The sequence below is a fragment of the Myiozetetes cayanensis genome, unplaced genomic scaffold (assembly GCF_022539395.1).
Source record: "Myiozetetes cayanensis isolate MyiCay16 unplaced genomic scaffold, myiCay2020 scf20-37, whole genome shotgun sequence".
NCBI lineage: Eukaryota > Metazoa > Chordata > Aves > Passeriformes > Tyrannidae > Myiozetetes > Myiozetetes cayanensis.
In genome coordinates, this window is record NW_026087412.1 from 2,700,307 (window position 1) to 2,720,548 (window position 20,242).

At 54.4% G+C, this 20,242-nt stretch overlaps 3 protein-coding genes across 4 annotated transcripts in view; 2 read left to right on the top strand and 1 right to left on the bottom strand.

Annotated features, from left to right (window-relative positions):
* Window positions 1-4,349, top strand: part of PEMT (phosphatidylethanolamine N-methyltransferase) — a 41,181-nt gene extending 36,832 nt beyond the window's left edge. For both annotated transcript variants that reach the window (XM_050317363.1, XM_050317362.1), the window contains exons 6-8: window positions 1,324-1,398; window positions 2,169-2,229; window positions 2,947-4,349. In XM_050317363.1, coding sequence (XP_050173320.1) covers window positions 1,324-1,398; window positions 2,169-2,223 — 130 coding nt within the window. In that variant the 3' untranslated portion in view covers window positions 2,224-2,229; window positions 2,947-4,349. The remainder of the gene's footprint in view (window positions 1-1,323; window positions 1,399-2,168; window positions 2,230-2,946) is intronic.
* Window positions 4,350-12,028: 7,679 nt separating this feature from the next.
* RASD1 (ras related dexamethasone induced 1) lies at window positions 12,029-14,005 on the top strand. The gene is made up of 2 exons (XM_050317816.1): window positions 12,029-12,433; window positions 12,669-14,005. Exons 1-2 carry the CDS (start codon window positions 12,148-12,150, stop codon window positions 13,217-13,219), a joined length of 837 nt encoding a protein of 278 aa, XP_050173773.1. The 5' UTR covers window positions 12,029-12,147; the 3' UTR covers window positions 13,220-14,005.
* A 1,397-nt stretch (window positions 14,006-15,402) lies between these two features.
* MED9 (mediator complex subunit 9) lies at window positions 15,403-19,976 on the bottom strand. The gene is made up of 2 exons (XM_050317357.1): window positions 19,820-19,976; window positions 15,403-16,206 (listed from the first exon to the last, which is right to left on the bottom strand). Exons 1-2 carry the CDS (start codon window positions 19,954-19,956, stop codon window positions 15,990-15,992), a joined length of 354 nt encoding a protein of 117 aa, XP_050173314.1. The 5' UTR covers window positions 19,957-19,976; the 3' UTR covers window positions 15,403-15,989.
* Between the last annotated feature and the right edge of the window lie 266 nt (window positions 19,977-20,242).

A 20,242-nucleotide genomic window follows, 5' to 3' on the forward strand; every position in this document is an offset into this window, starting at 1 on the left:
CAGCCTCGTTTCTCCTGCAAGACAAATGGAGCATTGGCTGTTCAGGGACAGCTTTGTGTGCCTCTGGTAGGGAAGTGTTCTAACTCACAGCAACAGGCTGTGTAAATCAGAGCTGGAGCCGCAGCCAAATGATGCAATTAGAGGTCTTGCTGTCAACAAACAATCATGTAAATTTGTTCTCTCTGATAGGAATCAAGGAGGAGACATGACTAAGCATGTAATAGCAGGGGGTTGGGAGAAGGAGAAGTTGCCCGAAGCTTCCTAATGAGGGAAAAAGTTATTGCCAAATGAAAACAGTGAAAGGGTGAAGATTTGTGGGTGCCTCTCCAGGAAGTGATGAGGCCAGGTGGTACCTGAAAGAGGCTCCAGTACAAGGTTTAGGTATCTCAGTCCCTCCTCTGTAGGCATGTTTTCCCAGCAGCACAAGTCACAGAATGGTTTGGGTTGGAAGGAGCCTTAAACCTCATCTCCTTCTCACAGCTCATCTCTGATTTTGTGTTTCTGTGACACCTCTCTTCAGAGCAGGAGGTGATGGGGATTTTGGTCCCAGTTCTTTGGCCTCGGTGCTAAAAGGCACAGCCATCTCCATTGCATCCACAGTTCTTGATCACCTCTGCCCAAAACCAGACAGTGCAGAGCAGTGGGTGGCGTCGGTCCCCTGTGCTGTGCCTGGTGACATCTTGCTGGGGGACACCACTCCACTGGGCCTTGGGAGGTGACAGGACACGTTTCTGAAACATCTTGAAATGGGTTTAGAGGTGAACCAAGCCCCCAGCACCCAGCCCAGACGCAGCACCCACCCCAGCACCTTTCAAAGGGTAGACATGGACCTTCCCATCCCTTTCCATCCCTACCCCTGCGATGGCTCAGCTGCTGCTTTGATCCCCAGGGTGCCATACGCTGCTCTCTCTGCCAAGAATCCCCTGCACCCTGGGTGGCCCATCCTTCTGGGATATCAGGCATTTCCCTTAGAGCACGGGCTGGGAGCCACAGCCATACTTCAGCAGCTGCTCAGTCCTTAAACATCCCTATAATCTCAGGATTTAGCATCAAAGCAGCAGCTCTTCTAGCAGAGACGTGCAGGGATCAGACTTAAAATAAGTCACCAAAGTAGGCTGGGGAAGAGTCTTTGCCAAGTAACATCTGTCTAAGACAGTTAACATTGAGCACAAAAAAAAACCCCACCAAAACACCAGCCCTTTTGTTTGCTTCTGTTTAATGAGCGAGAGCTCTCACGGAGCCCAGCGTCTCATTTCACTTTCTCAGCCAGGTCTTGCATAAGCCCATGTACTTACCTGATCTTTTCCTTCTCTTTCAAAACAGGCACGCCAGCCCAGCTGGCCTTTTGCTGACAGCTGTAGTGGCAATTTCCTACACAATCGCCATGCTGTACGAGGGGTGAGTAGCTGTGCAGAACTGGAGAGCTTCTAATTATTTCTACCAGCTTTAACTCCCGAGGTTTCGGAGAACTGCACAAGTAGAGATGATTTTTTCCAATTAATTCAGCAAGGGAAGAAGGAAAACAGAGGATTGTTTTTCAGTTGTTTTGATAATGGGCAGATTCCGCTCTGAAACTATTTGCTGAGTTCTAGGAACATTTGTGCATTGGTTTGTTTTTATCAGAATGAGATCTTTTTTCCTTTCGGATGCCTGATTTTGTCTATAGAAGAACAATAAGGAAGGCAGTGAGACGGCTCATTGTGTCCTCTGAAGAGTCCCTACAAGAAGTGCTCGCATTTTGTAGTTCTTTGGATGGGCTTCTCTGATATTTTGCACCACAATAGCCCGGCAGCAGAGGATGGAACAGGCTGGAATAATTCCCAGAAGTAGCAGTTGTGCTTCAGCAGTGAAAGGTCTTTTGTGTTTGCAAGGGAGGAGGAGATGCAGAGAGGCCAGGTCTGCATTCAGGGGAGTCTGAGTGTGTGCTGAGCCTTGTCCCACTCGGCACAGGGATGGACCTTGGTGGAAACAGCTTGTAGCTGCTCCACAATCCAGAGAGACTGAGACGAGGATTGCCATGGCACAGGAATAGTCAGGCTGTGCCAGCCTGTGAAGGACAGAGTTTCTGGGTGCACAGTAATCTGGATTTTAATTCTTCCTCCCTTCTTTTGCCCCTCTCTTTTGTCTCTGTCCCCTCTCTCCCCAAATTCCCATCCTCCTAACTACAGGCCTTTCACAGAGGAAATCTACCGGCAGAAACAGAAGGGAGTGAAGAACAAGTAGCCACAGGTACGTTTGCTGATCAGCAGTTTCAGCTGCTTTGCCAGGCTCAGGCTCCCCCACCTACGAGCACCCCTGCCCAGCCCTGCCTTCCCTGGCTCCTCCAGAGCCTTTCCCACACTTCTCAAGGCCTTTGAGCTTCAAACCTCTGCAAAAACCCAGGCAAGAAGGCTTTTCACAGCAGCAGTTTTGTCTGCCTCCTGGCACCCAACCAGCAGCCCCCAAATTGTTTTGATTATACACTTGAGAATCAGTGCGAGGGAAAATTGCTGGGAAGCTTTGAAGCTCCAGGCTTAGTCTGAATCAGGCAGAAAAAAAAAACAACAGGTATTGGCCATGGCAGGTGCTCCAGTGAGGGGCAGGGATGGTGTGAGAGGGCATGTGTGCCTGGTCACCCCTTAGGTGACCTCAGGCCTCCCTGCTCCAACTGCTCCTTGTCTGAGCCAGGAGCATTTCTGCACATGGGCTCACCCTAAAAACTCAGCCCAGGCTTCTTTTGGGGGCCAAAGGCTTCTGCAAAAGCAGCAAGTTCCTGGCCAGGCTCCTTTCCCTGGGGTTCAGTGCCACCCCTGGAACCCCAGTGCATCTGCCCACTGGTGGTTGGAGAGCTGGGACAACCCCACGGCACTGCTGAGGATTTCGGCAGCCCCATAACTGCAGCTCTGATGGAAATGTTGTGGCACCACTGAGGTCCCTCATGGAATCCTGTCCCTTTGCCTTTTGCAGATCACTGTCTCGGGTACCTCGTGCCTCTCTGGTCCCCACACTGTCAGATTTGCCTGTTTTCCTACTGAGATGTATCCTACTAATTAGCCCAGCAAACCTTTAATGAGCCGGCCGAGCTCCCTGCAGCACTGGAAGTGATCAGAGGAACAGCCCGAGCGTGGTGGCATCTCCTCACCACAGCCCACGGGGGATGGAGGTCCCTGTCCCCAGGTCTCTGTCCCCAACTCCGGGTCACTGCAGCTCCTGATGCTCTCCCGGGAATTACACAGTGCAGGACCTCCTGACCTCTTGTCCCCCAGAGATTGTTGGAGATCTCCAGGGGAAAAAGCAATTCCCTCTGGAGTGGAGGGCTATTTCATAAGTGAGCTCTGAGCATGGGGAAGCACCAGCTCCAGCTGTTCCTGAAGATCATGTGAAGATGCTGCCAAAGAGCCACAGGAAGCAGACAAAAGCTTGGGTGAAGCAATGGAGAGGGTTCAGGAGTCCCTGAGGATTCAAACAGAGCTGGGGAAGGAAGAGGGGAAACTGCTGCAAACTCAACAACATCAAAACACGCTGCAAACCCAACAACAAACCCCCTCTTTGTTGGGAGAGGGAACCTCCCCATCCAGAGCTGCAGTTTCCCACCTTGCAGAGGTGTCCCACCACACAGAGCCCTGCAGTGTCTCTGCACTATTGCAAAGACTCAGAGAAAGGTGACTGAAAAGCACAGAGATGTGAATGTATGAGCTAACCCACTGCCCAAGGGGGATGGAGGGATGGCAGCTGTCCCATGGGGAAACCCTAGCATGGAGGAGCCCCAGGGGAAGAGGCACCCTGCAGATATCCCACCCTTGGCCCTGTTAATGCCCTGGCCCCTCCACATCCACCCAGTCTCTCCTTTTCCCTTGTGGGCCACATGAGGGTCCTTCTGCTTTCCCCAGCACCCAGTGCCTTCCAGCTGTTTTTCACTGCCTTGCAGGGACAGTGGGTGGGAGGGAGAGAAAGGGCTGCTTCAGCCTTCCAAACCCTGCAGCAGCCAGGTACAGATCTGCCCCTCCACCCCTGCCACCAGCCTCAGCCAGTCCCAGAACTGCCCAGTGCTGGATCCTGCCTCGAACGGAAAGACTCCAGAAGTGATGCTCCAGACCCAGGCTCCGTGTTTACAGATTCCCAGAACAGTTTGAGAAATAAACTGGACATGACCAAACAAGCAGCAACGGCGTTGGAGGAGGAGCTGCTCCCGCACGGCCACCGGGATGTGGTGCCGCATCTCGGCATCGCCATCGTCCCCTCCACGGAGGGTCCTCCCCCTTCTCAGTGTCACCTCCACCAAACGGTTCCATTTCCTTTTGCTTTTGCATGTTGTAATTCACCCTCCAGGCATTGCTCAGCAGGAATTAAAAAGTGTTGGCCTCTTTTCAGTCCAGCCTCCCGTTTCCTCCGGACAGGCTCACGGATGCTGTGTTTGTGTTTCATCATTTTAGGACCATTACACATAGATTTATTTTTTTTTTTTTATTGCCATCTCAACAACCTTCCTCTTAAAGATTTGGGCATAGTATTTTATTTTTAGATAAGTTTCCACATCCCCTTCACAGTTAATGTTTATAGACAGAGCCTAAACCAGCCCAGTACCCATAGCAACCAATGAGGAGAGGACACATTGCATTATTCAGACAATTTATGTCAGAGTTGCCAGTCCTGGCTCAAAGTCTCTGATGTCAATAAACTTGGATTTGTTGATAAGTGAAATCAGTATTTACTGTAGAGACACGTGCTTGGTCGGGAAGAATTATTCTTAATGAAAAGACAGCGAGGGCCGTATTTGTGCTGTCCCATTCCCCATCTGGGGACCATGGGCGCCCTTCCCTGTCCCCACTGCAAGGCCAAGGGGGGCCCTCAGTTGTGCCATTCCCCTCCCCAGCCAGCATCAGCCTCTTAAAATGTGTGTCTGTCACCATAAATGCCTCTGATGGAGCTGCTTCCCATCCTGTGCCCACAGCATCCCAAAAGCACGGGGGTTTGGTGCTGCACCAGGACTGGCTTCACGGACTCCTTTCCCATTGATCTGCCATTTCCAACCCTTCCCACTCCCCAGCTGTTCTGTGCTGGCTTTGCATTGCACAAGTGTTTTTCTGGGGTTATGCCAGACACATCCCTGCTTTTAGTAGCTCTTCCTGCAGCAGCCAGCACGGATTAATGTGTCGCTGCCTTTGCAGAACTGGTTCTGGCTGCCATAAAGTTGGTAGTCTGATATTTTAGAGGCATCTGCTCTCTTCCCTAAAGCAATCTGAGGACCTGGAAGGTGATGTTCCAGCCCCTATCATGAGGCCCAAGCCCACCTTTCTCCCTTGGGCAGGGGATGGCCCTGGCCAGGACCAGTCCCAGGTGATGCTGTGCTGCTCCCCAGGGCTGTGGGCAGGGAAACACAGACCATTGCTTATGTTGTTTTATGGTATTTAACAACAAGGGATTAGGGGACTCTCTTTGGTTATAGGGGAAAAATATTGTGATTCCAATTACCTAATATTTCTAAGAATTTGAGATTCCAGGGGGAGGGGATGAAACCTTCAGGCTGAGAGTGAAGCACTGATAGTGTCACAGCTGTTTCCCCACTTCCTGGCTGCAGCTGGGACATATCCTACATTGATGCAGGGATGGACCTCAGGGCCTGCAGGTCAGAATATGAGTCCTGCTGCTTCCAAAGGAGAGATCTGCACTGTGGGTCCCTCAGGACCAGCCAGTTGCAGCCTCAGCTCTGTGCTGGCCCAGGTGGGTGCATCCCTCCAGCTCTTGCAGAAGCATCGAGGACCAAATGAGGCCCCTGGAAATGGGGTCATGGAGATATTTTCATAACTTCCTGGCTTCAAAATCCAGTGTGGGGCTTGCTGGACCCACTGGAGTTTGGCAGGGGGGTTGTTTGCAGCCTTGGGAATCGCCTCACGTGAGGCTGTGTGCTGACGCCACAGATAACGCTTCCCTTGAAGTTTGGGATATTTCTCCAGAGCAAACACCAGGAAAGGAGAAACTGGTTAAATCACAACTGCCTGGCAGGGACAGCTGCGTCACCAAGGCCATTGCTCTTCACTGCCTCAGGTCACCCTGTCCCACTGCACAGCCCCCACAGCAGCTGTGCCCACCCTCCTGGAGGTTTCCTCCCCACGGTCACTTGCGTGGCTCCTCCACGCACGAAACTGGATGTGGCAATTTTTTTGTGGATGAGGAGATCACCTGCACAGACCCAAACGTCCCCATCAACGCGGGGCCAGCTCCGCGCTCAGGGGATGCTTCACCCAGGAACACTTCGGCAGGCGGAGCCCGCATCCTGTGGTCCTTTCCCTGGTGGCGGTGGCATCCAGGGACACGCTCCCAAAGGCCCCGCCCTCCGCTGTGACCGCCCGTAACCCCGTGTTTGCTTTTGCCCAGCGAAGCTGTGCTGCCTTGCCCCGGGGGAGGGACGGCCAGGGGCCCTTGGGTGGCCAACAGCCACGGGAATAAACACGTGGCGCAATCGGGGGCAGCACGTGTGGCACTGGCAGGATGGGGAGTTCGCCGTCCCCACGGGGCTCCTGCTTGCTGAGGCTGCACTTCTGCTACTTGGGAAGATGGAAGGAAATGGGGGTCTCAGGGCTCTCACACCCATCCCAGTGCTGAGGCTCAACCTCGGCTTTTTTGCATGTGGTTGGGATTTTTTGCTGTAAAAGCAAAGATGAGCTCTTGAGTATGAGAGGTACAGGAGCCATTTGGGCACTTAATCCCTTAATCCAGAGAAGGTGGATGGGGACACAACAGGACTTACCTTTACAGGGGAATATCCAGTCTCTTTGATCCCTTCTTATAGGGAAAACAATCTAGGCTTTAAATGGTCACATAGAAATGCAATGGGAAGAACACCCTGGTGGGAAACTATTCATATGTGGGAATCTATTTCCAAATGGGAAACCTCCAGTACTGGAGCCCAAAAAAATGCCTGGGGCAGAACCAGGATCCCGGAGCAGAGCTGCATAGGCAGAGCTGGCAGGCTCCTGCTCAGGGATCTGGGATACAGGCAATTCCCAACTAATGGGTGCCCAGGGGATGCTTTGAAATTTCCTGCAGCGCCAGGAGACCAGCAGGACCCCATTCCCACTGTCCCCCTGCCCATGGCATCACCCTGCCAGGGACAGCGTGGAGAAGACGCCATCCAGCCCATCCCAGCCCACCTCCACCCTCACCCCGGGGGGCTGTTACGCACGGAGCCCCCGCCATGAGGCAGAGGACAAGTTACGAGGCTGTTTTCCTTAATCTTCAGCAGCCGCCACGGGACAGCCCGGTGAGCTGGACACGCTGCGCAGCATCCTCCTTGGATCCTGTTTCAAAGACAAAAATGGTAGGAATGTGCTGCTTTTTCCATGTTGCGTGTTCTTCCGAGAGGAGCTGTTTACGGAGCACGGCTCCTTTCCCAACCAGGGTCGCAGGAGGTTGCAGAGCTGCCAGAGCCCCGGGAAGATGTCAGGGCCAGGCTCTGCCTGTGGTTCTGTGCTGCTGCACCAGGGCTGGGAGCATCGAGGGCCCTCGATTTGGGCACCAGCTCAACCCTGGCCCAGCCCAATCCCCCCAACACCTCCAGCCCTGCGCCCGCAGCCCCTCTGGACCCGCAGCCGGAGCTGCAGGAGCTGATGTGGGACCTGGACAGAAAACACCTCCAGGCTCCAAGCCCTCACCACCACTACCCATCCCTCTGCCAGCTCCAGCCCAGTGATGCATGCCCGGCTCCCTGCCTCCTCTTGGGCTTTAATTTGTGTCCTACAACCCTGGCAGCCATCACTATTTCCATGGGAACCTTCCTGAAATCCAGCCATGTGTCCGCTGCGGTCACTGAGCCTCCCTCTCCCCTGTGCCTTATATTCCAAGCCCAGTTTCTGCCCATCTCCAGTTACAGGTGACATTTCTCTCTAATCCCAGGGAAGCTGCTGCTCTTTGGAAAGGAGCAGAGAGTGCCGGAGTTTGGGAACACATCCAGGACATGCAGACACCTTTGTCCATGCTGGATGCTGGCAGGATGCTGCTGCATCCAAGTGAACTGTGGGCAAGAGGATGGCATGAGAGGGGATGGAAACTGGCAGCAGGGGATTTCCAGGGTGCTCCTGGCTCAGAGCTGCATCGTGCTGGACACAGGGATGGTGTCTCTGAAGGAGATCTTGCCACCCCTTGCCTGGATGACTCAAGGAGTTGGGGATTTGAGACATGTCTCAGGCTTTCAAATTCTCTGTTAATCAAATCCCAAAAGCTAAAAGTAATCAAGAGACATGAAAAGTGTTGCTAAAGAAGCAGGGGGTGGGGGAAGGAAACAAATAAAGCCACCCCCCTTAGTCCCCAGTGACAGAGCAGCCCACTTCTGCATCATATCTCATCTGGGAAAAATTATATGTTGGGAATTACGTGCTTCTTGTGAAAAGCCTTAAAGGAGATTTAATAAAATGAGACAAGCTAATAATATAGGGAATGAATAGCAACCCTGGATGCTGCATCTTGATTTAATCAGATGCTTTTCCCCAGGGTGACAAGCAAAAGCTATGGCTAAAGCCTCCCTTCCCTTCCCTAACCAGCTGCTCCCCTCTTTCTCTGTCTATCCACTCCTCTTCCCATCCCAGAAGAGCAGGATTTGGGGTCCCACAAGACCCTGCTGTCCACCAGCAGCTGCTGGGAAACACAGAGCCCACGCTGGTTCTTTGGGAGCAGGATTAGGAGACAGATGCTGGCCTGCTGCACACCCCCAGGGAGAGGGTCCCTGTCTGAAGAACAGGTCCCTGTGCTGGGGAAAAAAAGCAGGAATTGGGGAGCTGGGCTGGGGAGTGGACTTGGTTCCATGTGTGTACTTTCTCAGGAGCCAGGGAATGCCCCGTGCTGCTGCGTCAGGAATGAGCCCTTGGTAGGACACAAAGCACCTTAACAGTGATGATAAGGAGCTCATGTGGGACTTGCTCCTCTCCGTGGCCCCAGAGAGTTGCGGGGTCTACGTGAGCCGGGTGGGAACGGCACGAACAGCCCTTCCAGTCTTGGCTGTTTCACCGCTTGGACCCGCAGGACCCGTCCATGAACCGAGGCCAGCCCGGCCCCAGGGGGACGATCCTTCCCGGCTCCACAGCACACTCGGAAACCAAACTCATGTTCTGATGTAATTGTCCTTTTCCGAGTATCCTCCGCTCGCCTGTCCCTGTGCTGGGCACCCTGGTGCTGCTCCTGCCTCCTGGAACATTTTGCTTCCTATATTTTAGCCGTGGCTGGTGCTGTGAGCTCTGTTTTGCTGCTGCACAGTTCGTCCAAGCCAGGCCCTGGGGACCCGCATGTTCTGTCGCTGGGATGTTTGTGTGACTTTCGTGGAATTTCCCTTCCTCAGTCACTTGCTCTCGGGCACAGGGTGGGTTTTGCAGTTTGGCAGGTGGCTGGTAAATCCACGAGGGTGCAAATAGGGAGGGAAATAGCAGGAAAACAGGGATTAATCAATGCTGGAGGTGATTCCTTTAAAGGTGTCGCTGGGGTTCATGCAGAGCATCCTGCCTGCGGCCCTGGCTGTACCAAACTGCTCCATGAAAGAGCCTGTATGCTCCTGAACCAAGCAAGGAGCAAAACATCCCACAAATGGCAGTGGAAAACTCTGGCAGCCGTGAGGGAAATGCTCTTTTACCTGCCTCTGCTTAAGGCTCAGGCTATTTGCAGTCAGGTCAGAAATAGGTGGTGATTTTTAAGAGAGTCATAACCGTGGGAAGGCTTTGCCTCGCAGCAAAGTGGATCCTTTATCATCAATCACTGGAAGCCAGTGTGCTCTGCTCCTACCAGGAGATGAGTTTCTAGATGATCCTGGGAGGACTCAGCCTAATGCCATGTAATTCTCCTCTGCTTGGGCTCTGCGTGACCCTGTGAGGAGCTGGACTCTGGGGTGGCACAGGCAGTGCCCACATCCTCATCCCTGGGAACTCCTGCTGCCATCGCCTCTCCTCCACCCATCCAGGGTCCCTGACACCCCATCCTTGCTCACAGGGGGGTCCCTGGCTCTGGTCCCACCCCACCGAGCCCACGGGACCCTAGGGCACATCTGCCTCGTGGTGTGCTCTGCCCAAAGAGCTGCTTAGAAGGAATAAATGGATTTTTCTTCCTGTTAGCCCAGGAGCAGGCTTTGAGCAGGCTATTTTTACCTGTTCCTGACACTATTAATAGTTGCACGGTCAACAATAAATGCCGATCAAGAGATTCGATTTGTCTGTCCCCCAGAGGTTGGCACTTCCTATTCCCCCCGTTGTTTTCCATCAGCCACTTCAATTAAATGATCTTTTTTGTTATTTGGGAGTGATACATTTGGGCTTTGTATTCAGCTATTAAACTTCTTTGCTGTCTTGCACACAGATTACTAAACATGGGAGACTGTCCCACTTTCTCTCCTCCAAGTGTCCTTGTGCCTCCAGGCAGGATGTTTCCCTGCAGGCAGGGATGAGGCTGAAAAGGGCTGTTTAATCTCCTGCTCCCTTCCAACCCACAGACGAGCACAATTCCTGCATAGTCTTTGAACACAGTGTTTAAATTAATATCCAAGCGTAACACTACACTCGGGGGGGGAAGGGGATGGAGATGAAGAGCTCAGTACCAGCCACTTCCCAAGTGGAGCTGATGAAATGCACCGCTCTGCACCAGTCTGTGTGTTCTGGCTGTCCCTGAGGTCCCTCTCAGTGCTGTAGGTGAGGCTTCTGCCAGCCCAAACCTTATTACAGCATCACCTTTTGCTAAGTTTTGGGGTTTTTTTCTAATAGATCACAGAGTCACGTAATGGTCTGGGTTGGAAGGGATCTGAAAGCTCATCTTGTTCCAAACCTCGCGATGGGCAGGGACACCTTCCACTAGACCAGGTTGCTCCAAGCCCTGTCCAACCTGGCCTTAAACACTGGGCTTCGACGCTGCCACAGCTTCTCTGGGCAACCTGTGCCAGGGCCTCACCACCCTCACAGAGGAGAATTTCTTCCCAATATCCCATCTACCCCTGCCCTGTCAGTGTGAAGCCATTCCCTCTTTTCCTTTCACTCCATGTCCAAAGACCCTCTCCGGCTCTCTCGGAGCCTCTTTAGGCCCTGGAAGAGGCTCTAAGGTTCTCCCCTCCAGGCTGGCCATTCCCAGCTCTCCCAGTGCGGCCACATTCCCATTCCCATTCCCATTCCCATTCCCATTCCCATTCCCATTCCCATTCCCATTCCCCCCGTTCCTGCCCTGCACGCGCCGCCGGCCGCGCTCTCTCCTTCCCCCTAGCGGGGGGAACCGGCACTGCAGCGGCGCCGCTCGGCGCCCCGACCGGGACCGGCACCGGGACCGGCACCGGACCGGGATTAAGGGAAAGTCGCCGTGCCAAGAACCTCTGCCAAAGGGGCACCGCGCTGCCCCCAGCCCGCGCTGCAGCGCCCGGACCGAAACTTCCCTCTGCTGCCGGCCCCGCGCACCGGAGCTCGCACCGAACGGGGGGAGTCTTTTCTCCGGTCTCACGGGCGCTTGCACAGGGCAAGTGTAAAGTGGAGCAAAATCACTGCGGGAAATGGGGTGGGACCTCCTGCAACCCCCGTCCCGGCTCCGTGCGGCTCGGGGTCACTCCAGTGCCGGAGCCCCCGGGAGCCCCGGGCCGGTTGCGGGGCGCCGGGAGCCCGCACCGGGCTGCGAACGGGACGGGTACAAAACACCGGGGGGCCCGGGCTGGGATGCAAAGCGGTTGGTTTGCAAACGGGACCGGGAGCCCAGAGCGGGCTGCGCAACACCGGGAGTGCAAACGGGGCTGCCAAACGCCGGGAGTGCGAACCGGGGTGCGAACGGGGCAGGGCTGAGCAGCGCAGGGAGTCCCACCCGGGTTCCGAGTGGGACCGGGCTGTGAAGCACGGCGAGTGCGAACGGGTCCGGGCTGCCAAGCCCCGGGGGTGCGAACGGGACGGGTGTGCGCAGCCCCGGAGCGCGGCCGGGCAGCGGCGGGGGGCGGCGGGCGCGGAGCCGGGCGCTGACTCAGCCGCCGCCGCCCCGGGCCGTGACGCGCCGAGGGGCGGGCGCTCCCTCCTCCATATAACGCGGCGGCGGCCGTGCAGAGCTCACACCGACCTTTCCTGCGAGGGGAGAGGGGCTGAGCAGCCGGGCAGGCAGCGCCTTCCTCGTCCTCCTCCTCTTCCTCCTCTTCCTCCTTCTTCTCGGCGCAAGCTGCACTTTCCGCCGGCTTCAATGAAACTGGCAGCGATGATCAAGAAGATGTGTCCCAGCGAGGCCGAGCTGAGCATCCCCGCCAAGAACTGCTACCGCATGGTCATCCTGGGCTCCTCCAAGGTGGGCAAGACGGCCATCGTCTCCCGCTTCCTCACCGGCCGCTTCGAGGAGCAGTACACACCCACCATCGAGGACTTCCACCGCAAGTTCTACAGCATCCGCGGCGAGGTCTACCAGCTCGACATCCTCGACACGTCGGGCAACCACCCCTTCCCAGCCATGCGCCGCCTCTCCATCCTCACAGGTACTTGTCGGGGCCCCTCTGCCTGATTTCAGGTGTTCTCACCTAGTTTCAGGAGGTTTTTCTGGTCCCGGGAGAAGGGAGATGGGATTTTGTGTGTTCAGTGGACGGGCAGCTCTTCTTGATGGACCCATGTGCTGCCCGGTCCTTCCCTCCCAGCGTCCCTGTATGGCTTAGGCAGTGGGTGGCTGTGTGTCCCCATCCCTGCAACCATCTCATGTTCCCTCTTTGTCCCCAGGAGATGTGTTCATCCTCGTGTTCAGCCTGGACAACCGGGACTCCTTTGAGGAGGTGCAGCGCCTGAAGCAGCAAATCCTGGAGACCAAGTCGTGCCTGAAGAACAAAACCAAGGAGAACATAGAGGTGCCCCTGGTCATCTGCGGCAACAAAGGCGACCGGGACTTCTACCGGGAGGTGCAACCCCGGGAGATCGAGCAGCTGGTGGGAGGGGACCCCAAAAAATGCGCCTACTTCGAGATCTCAGCCAAGAGGAACAGCAGCCTGGACCAGATGTTCCAGGCGCTCTTCGCCATGGCCAAGCTGCCCAGCGAGATGAGCCCCGACCTGCACCGCAAGGTCTCGGTCCAGTACTGCGACATCCTGCACAAGAAGGCTCTGAAAGGCAAAAAGCTGCTGAAAGAGGGGGGCCGGGGCGGCACGGAGGAGGCGTACGGCATCGTGGCCCCCTTCGCCCGGCGGCCCAGCGTCCACAGCGACCTCATGTACATCCGGGAGAAAGCCATCGGCGGCGGGCACGGCAAGGAGAAGGACCGCTGTGTAATCAGCTAGGAACCTCTGCTCCCCGTGGGAAGGAAGGAAGGAAAGAAGGAAAGGAGGGGGGAATGATGCTCGTTTCCGAACTGACTTTGGGCAGGCAGGAGGGTGGGCAGGTGCCCACCAGGGCAGAGAGGAGGTCGCCTCTCCCCCAGCCTCCCTCCTCCCGCTTTCATCACCTCTCCCCCCCGGGGGTGCATTTTGGGAGCGAGGGATGCGAAGGGGGAGGCTTTGGAGGGCAGGAGGGGGCTGTCACTGAGAACAGCGTCCTCCTCTGGGCAGAGGGACAGGGAAAGGGTGAACTGCTGTTGGCCAGGTGGGAGGATGCATGTGGAGGGCACAGACCTTGGTGTTCCTTTCCCTCCCAAACCACCCAGCCTCGGGCACTGCACTCAGAAGGGAGGGCAGGGCCTGCCAGCACCTGCCCGGGGCTTTGGGGTTGTTTTTTGTTGTTTTTTCTTCAACTTGAGAAGCTGTGCACGGACTCTGGCTCTGTGTCGTGTGTTCGTCTGTGTCTGCAAACCACATGCAGAAGACACTCCTAAGGTGTTGCAAAGACATTGCAGAGTTACAGCCCCGATGGACCAAAAAAACTGACTCTTGTTTACATTTGTCTTGTTTGACTTGCAAGATTTGGGGAGGGGGGGGGAGCAGGAAGGGTTTTTCAAAATAAAATAGGCACTTTATGTAGGTATTGTATGTCACTGACATGAACAAAAAAATCTTCAAGTGTTTCTACCGTGGGTGAAACTTGATGTTTTATTTTTTCTACAAATTAATAAAATCTTTGTAAAAACGACACTTGTGGGTTTTGTCTTTGCTTCCTCGCCCTGTCCCACAGCAAAACCTGTGAAACAAAAAGACCTGAGCCCGGCCCCAAGGTACCAAAACCAGCCTCTCACTCAGTCCCTTTATTGCCCCATTTTCTCCCGACTCCCAGTGCAAAGGTTCCCGCCTCTGCAAGCCGCCGTTTTCTTGCCACACGGGGTAACGAGGGGCCATGCAGGGAGTTACTCACTCCAACGGGTCACTGAGCCAGGACTCTTTCCTCACTCCACCAGTGACGATCCTGCCAGCCCCATGACATGCCGGGCACTGGCATGTCATTCCCTGCAGTCACCCAGCAAATTGACATCACTCCGTTACAAAGAGCTGATTGTGCTTCATGCTCTTTGCCGATTAACTAAGCACACTTTTAATGATGTCAACACAGAGTGATTCATTGGCACCCCGGCTGGGATGTTGTTTTTATTTTGCAATATGAGTAAAGGAAGTACTTTGCTCAAAAGGTCACCTCTGCATCTGATGGTTTTTAATCTCTTCCCGATAACAAGTCGCAGTAATCATTGCTAGAAGTGAAAGGGAAAGGGGAAGAGCTCTTCCCGGCTCCAGCTTCTGTTCCAGTTCATTTTCAGCCCCCATTCCCCCTCACACAGTAGCACAAATCTGTGTTTAATACATATTAACGGCAGGAAAATCATACCAAAGCCACAAAACTAAGGTGGGGGAGTGAGACTGCAAAGCAAACCGCCTGAGTTTCGCTTGAAACTTGGATTCAGGTTGACAGAGTTAACTTGTTCCTGTGCCGAGTGCCAGACATTTCTTTGGCAACAGGTTGTTTCTTCCAGCTCTGTGAATGCCTGATTTCACAGGAACAGCGAACTGGCAAAAGAATGGAAAACATCGTCCAGGCATGAGACAGAGGAATTTATTGAGCTGGGACAGGCAATTGGTTGGTGGAAAGGCAATTTCAGTAATAAATAATGTGTACATTGTGCCTTGTTTATCACGGTGTTCTGCTTTACTCAGAGTTTACACACTGGCACCTGCCCAAAGAAAGTACTAGTACAGGATTCCAGTGGGGATAGGGTAAGTCTCTAAACCACAGGTGAGGTGCAACAATCCCAGCTCCCAACAACCAGAATTATCTGTTCAAGCTGCTCTAACGCTCGTGGTTGTGGGAAGCCCCTGGAGCGCTTTGGGTGTGGAACTGACCTGTCCTGTGAGGCCTGACTTTAGAGTGGAATAATCAAAAGCTCTAATCATTTATGCCCTTTGTTTTGATTCTTGCCCTTCCTCTGTTTTCTGAGGAAAAGACATTGGAGCTGGGCCCAGGCTACACACACACACCCTCTGTGCTGCCAACATCCTGCCCCTGCTCAGCCCGCATCCACCCAGTGAACACACAAGAGGGGCAGTTTGGAACTCATAAATCTTTACTTGACTCATCTCAAACACAACCATCAATTGTTCAGAAAGAGAAATACAGAAGCAATTGAAAGTAATTACTCCTCTTTCAACACACAGAAAATGGAAAGTGTTCCAGAGTCACTTTCCAGGAGCAGGGCCAAGCAGCTCACGCTTCCCTCTTATGTTCCCTTTTGATGTTTGGCCATTTTAAAGTAAAAAACAGTGCAGAAAATGCCTCCACTCTCGTTGAAATTAACCAGCAGGTACTTTGACCCCGAGCGAGGAGAAAACATAAAGTCTCCTTCTGGTTTGAACATAAAAAAGAAGAACCCCACCCCGAGAGAAAACAGGAGATGGATACATAAATGCACAGTCCTGCAGCAGATCAAAGGGAAGGTGCCGCTGCAATCACCCCAGGTGAGGCACTCGGTGTTCTGGTTCAGTGTCACTCACCTGTGGTTCAATGGTCCACACAGGCACAGTTCCACAGCAGTGTAACCAAAAAACCACAAGGAAAGAAAAGCAAACTCCTGCCACCCTGTTCAGCCTGGAAAGGAGGTATATCTCAGACTCGAGGACTGGAGCTGTGCCCGTCCTACTCCTTGGGGATTTCGAACATGCACAGGCTCTTGTACTTCTGCAGCAGCTCATTTTTGGTCCGGACCTGCTCCCGCAGGTTCTGCAGCTGCTGCTGCTGCTGCTCTGGGCTCACACCAATGCCAGGCATGGAGCTGATCAGCTTCCTCATCTCCTGGAACTTGTTCTTGAGCTCATTCAGTACCTGGTGAACATCCTGGCTGTCCTTGTCCATGCTGCACAGGAGAGAAAATCAAGACATTGTTGAATTCTCCTACCGGAAACACTGTAATTTCCAACACAGCCAGGGTTTAAAATGCATTTCTCTGGGAAATTTGGTCTTGGTATCTAGCTACACACACCTGATCCATCTATCCCAATAAAATGGACACAGATGGATATACAGACTGGGTAACTTAGGGGCAAACTGTTTTCCTGCTAATTTCCAGCACACAATCCAGTCACCTCAGGATGCATCAGCTGGGTCAGGAGCTGGTCTGCAGATTTCAAACATTACCCTGGGGCAGGCTAAATTCTCCCTCTGAACTCCAGTACCTCTCTTTGGGGAAGGTAAGACTGTATGTGTGTTCTGTGTAGGCACCTGGAAGAAAAGATCTCAGTCTCACCCGTGACCTGTTGCAGCTGTAATACAAAAAAAATCAATGCAGTCAAACAGCTTGACAGCAGAAAATAGAAACTGTTCCCCAAAGCACCAGAGAGTGTCCAAAGGCAGAGAAAATTGTACTTTGGAGCTTTAAAAGGACTCTCTGGGGATGTATAACTAATAAAAAGAGAAGCGGTGGGGGTTTTTTGGGTTGTGTGGTTGGTTTTTCTTTTTTTTAAGAGCAGCAGAATTGGTTCTGCAGCCAGCTCTGTGCTTTTCAAGGCTCAGTGTTGTCTGAGGCAGTGTCTGCCCTTGAACCCTCATTAGTATCTGACTCAGCTTTGTTAGCACCAGCAAGAAGCTTTACCAATTCCAGGCAAAAGCCAGTCCCTGCTTCCAGGGCGCCTGTTAATAGGGAGAGCGGGATTCTAATGGTCTTTGAAAAACTGGGAGCCTGTTCAATAGGCAGACCTAAAAATAAATCTGCTTGGCATGACCAGAGCAGAGAGGGGCTCGATTATAACTTTGGGGAATCGTGACATGGCTGAAAGCAAAACTTTTAACCAGATGGTCGCCGCTTGTTTCAAAGGCCTATTGGAACAAAATATTCATTACTCCTTTCTAAATAAAACTGCAGCTGGTACTATAATGTCTCCCCATTATGCAGGCACTCATGGTCAGGTCAGCAGTGGAAAAACACAGGCACACACACACACAACCAACCCCATGGCACATCTGGAGAAAGGATGGGGTGACACTGCCTTTAACCCACCAGAGCTGCAGTCTGGCTTTGACAGGGATGTCCTCCCTGCTTCAGGGCTCCCCACGTCTCATTCCCTTCCCCACACAGAGAGACCTGACAGCTGTCTGTTGGCTGGTAGGTCCAAGGGGATAAATACTTCAGGCTCGGTGGCTTTTTCTCCTCATGGGTGGTTTTCCTGCTGGATGAAGCTACTGAAGCGACTCCCTGTTTGGGGACATGGAGAGGTGGGAGGAAGGAGGTGTGGGAAGAGACTGAGCTGCCTGCACTAACACAGGATCCAACGCAACATCCAACCACAGCCTGTGCTGAGGGACTGGTCATAAGACCTGCCTTAGGGCACAAGTGTTCTTCACTACACCACCAGCACAACCCACCACCGGTGGAGCCACGCACTGGGACCTCAGCAGTGATGCCATTGGACTGTGCAAGGCTGAAAATACCAGTGAGCCCTGTTTAGGAAAACTTTCTCTGGGCCCAACCAACAGGAAAGAGCACGTCCTTGAGCGTGAGCAAATTTACGCGATCCATCCTCGCTCCCGAGCGCAGAGTCACCTTGGAGATGTGCCTGTCACGGCTGAGTCAGTGTCAGAACAGCAGGGCTGGGCTCCGCGACTCGCGGCAGTGTTAGAGGACAATACGTTTGCCATCTGTCAGGGACATGAGGCAAAACACATCCCACCGCTCCCCTCTGCGGTCCTGCCCGTCTGCGGCACCGTTCGGAACCCGCGTCTGATCGAGCCGCCCGGGGAGTGCCACGCGTGAGGCTGAGCGAGGAAACCGGGTGACGGGAGTGGGTGGCTCGGTGGGATAGGGCGCAAGATATCCCTGGGACTGTCATCTCTGAGTCACTGTGACCTGCTCGGTGACATATCAGATCTGGGAAGCCCTCAGCCCACGGCTACTGCCCGCTTTGCTGAGGTACAAGCACCTGGCAGTGGATTTAGGCTCAATTCTGGCACAGCTCAGGGAGAACCAAGGTCAGGGGCAACTTGATTGCCCACCCCCAGCACAGCTGGAAAACTGAGGGAAATCAGAGGGTTTGTGTTTTCGTCCCTGTTATGGACCAGTGTGTCAGGGGTGTCAGTCCTTCCTTCCTTCCTTCTTTCCCACGGCTCAGGCTGCAGAGCCATTAAGGATGAACCTCTCTCACCTTTCAGACATGCTTGATTCAAGTGAAACATCAGCAGGACACAAACCAGCCTCAGCTCCCAAATATGTGCACAGGGAAAGGGCAGTCAGGGGTGCAGCCAGAAGAAGGGGACTCATGTTTTTCACGCCCCCTGCCTCACCCTGCACAGTGCCCAGGTGAGGGCATGGAGCTGGCCTGGATGGATTTCCATTACAGAGCCGTTCCTTTTCTGGGCAAGCATCTCTGGAGAAGTTATCCTGGGCCAGAAACACGTCAGTTCTCAATACCCTTGTACCATTACCTTTTACCTGTAAAGTGCTTATCTTGAGCTGGGAAGAGAACAACATAACCTGTCCTACTGCGGAAGACATCCTCCTTTTTACAGTTCCCCAGAAGTGGCCTGCATTCCTGACGCACTGTCTGTACTTTCTGAGGCTGTTATCAGCCAAACAGTTCAGCTCTCTGGAGCAATGACCCAGCAGTCATACAACGCTCCTGCCCTGGGATGTTGGGTGGTGGGGCAGTACCTGGGCCATGGGAGCACCTGCACTGCCCCGGTGACCCTGACACCACCCAGGTAATGGCACAGCTCTGAGCAGAAATGCACTTGGGGCTGTGCCAGCTCCCTCAGATACTCTTCCCAGGAAATCTGGATGGAAGAAAAAGGGCAAAGGAGATGCTGGGAGGTTGGAGAGCATCAACAGAGGTGTGACCATGCTGCCCTGCTACCCATCCAGAGAACCATAAGGATGTTAAGGAACATAATTAAAAGGAGGATCTCGCTGTCCTGCTCCTTATCCAAGGCGCTGCAGAGACGATGAGGGCTGGAGAATATCATTTGAGGGGGATCCCACTGCCCCACTCCCTGTAGGGGGGCACCCCGAGGATGCTGAGGGTGAAAAAACATCATTAAAATGGGCGTCTCACTGCCTTGCTCCCCATCCAGGGCAGCCTGAGGATGCTGGAGGTGGGAGAGCATCATTTGAAGGGCAACTCCATAACCCTGCTCCTCACCCAGAGCATCCTGGGTATGCTGGGGCTTGCACAGCATCATTGCGGGGGGGGACCCCATTACCCTGCTCCCTGTTCAGGACATCCCTGAGGATGCTAACGACGAAAAGCATCATCAAAGAGGAAACCCCATAACCCTGTCCCCTGTCGGGCGCATCCCTAAGGATGCTGTGGCTGGGAGAGCATCACTGATGGGGAGGGGGTCCTCAGCCCTGCTCCCCCCCCCAGGTCCCCGAGGGCTCTGCTGTCACCCCCTTGGAGGGGGGTGGCCGGGGCAGGGCTGCGGTGCCAGGACGCGGTGCCCGGCGGGGCTGGTGTCCCGGTGGCCGTGCCCGCCGTTACCATTTGATGATGTCGTGGACGAGGGGCAGGAAGGAGAACTCCTCCTGCGCGGGGGGCAGCGGTGGCGGCTTCTGCTCGGCGGGGGGCTCTGGTGGCGGCGGCTCCTCCGCGGCGCGGGCCGGACCCCCCGACGCCATGGCGGGCCCGCCGGGCCGCACCGGCAGTGACGGAGCGGGGCGGGGCGGGCGCGGCTCCGCCCGCCGGGGCGGCCCTCATGGTGTGAGGGGGAGCGGGGCCCGGGTTTGGGAGTGAGGGTCGTGGGTGTGCGCCCCGCTCCAGTGATCCTGCCCTGCACCCCGCAGTGATCCCCCCTGTACCCCAAGTGATCCCCCCTGCACCCACACAGTGATTCCCCCTGACCCCAAGTGATCCCCCCCTGCACCCCAAGTGATCCTGCACCCACACAGTGATCCCCCTGACCCC

What these genes read in the sequence shown, in the direction of transcription:
- RASD1 (XM_050317816.1), top strand. Translation starts at nt 12,148, where the DNA reads ATGAAACTGGCAGCGATGATCAAGAAGATGTGTCCCAGCGAGGCCGAG. An exon ending in CCGCCTCTCCATCCTCACAG is followed by an intron (nt 12,434 to 12,668) that starts GTACTTGTCGGG and finishes CTTTGTCCCCAG; the next exon opens with GAGATGTGTTCATCCTCGTG.
- MED9 (XM_050317357.1), bottom strand. Translation starts at nt 19,956, where the DNA reads ATGGCGTCGGGGGGTCCGGCCCGCGCCGCGGAGGAGCCGCCGCCACCA. An exon ending in GTCCACGACATCATCAAATG is followed by an intron (nt 16,207 to 19,819) that starts GTAACGGCGGGC and finishes TCTCCTGTGCAG; the next exon opens with CATGGACAAGGACAGCCAGG.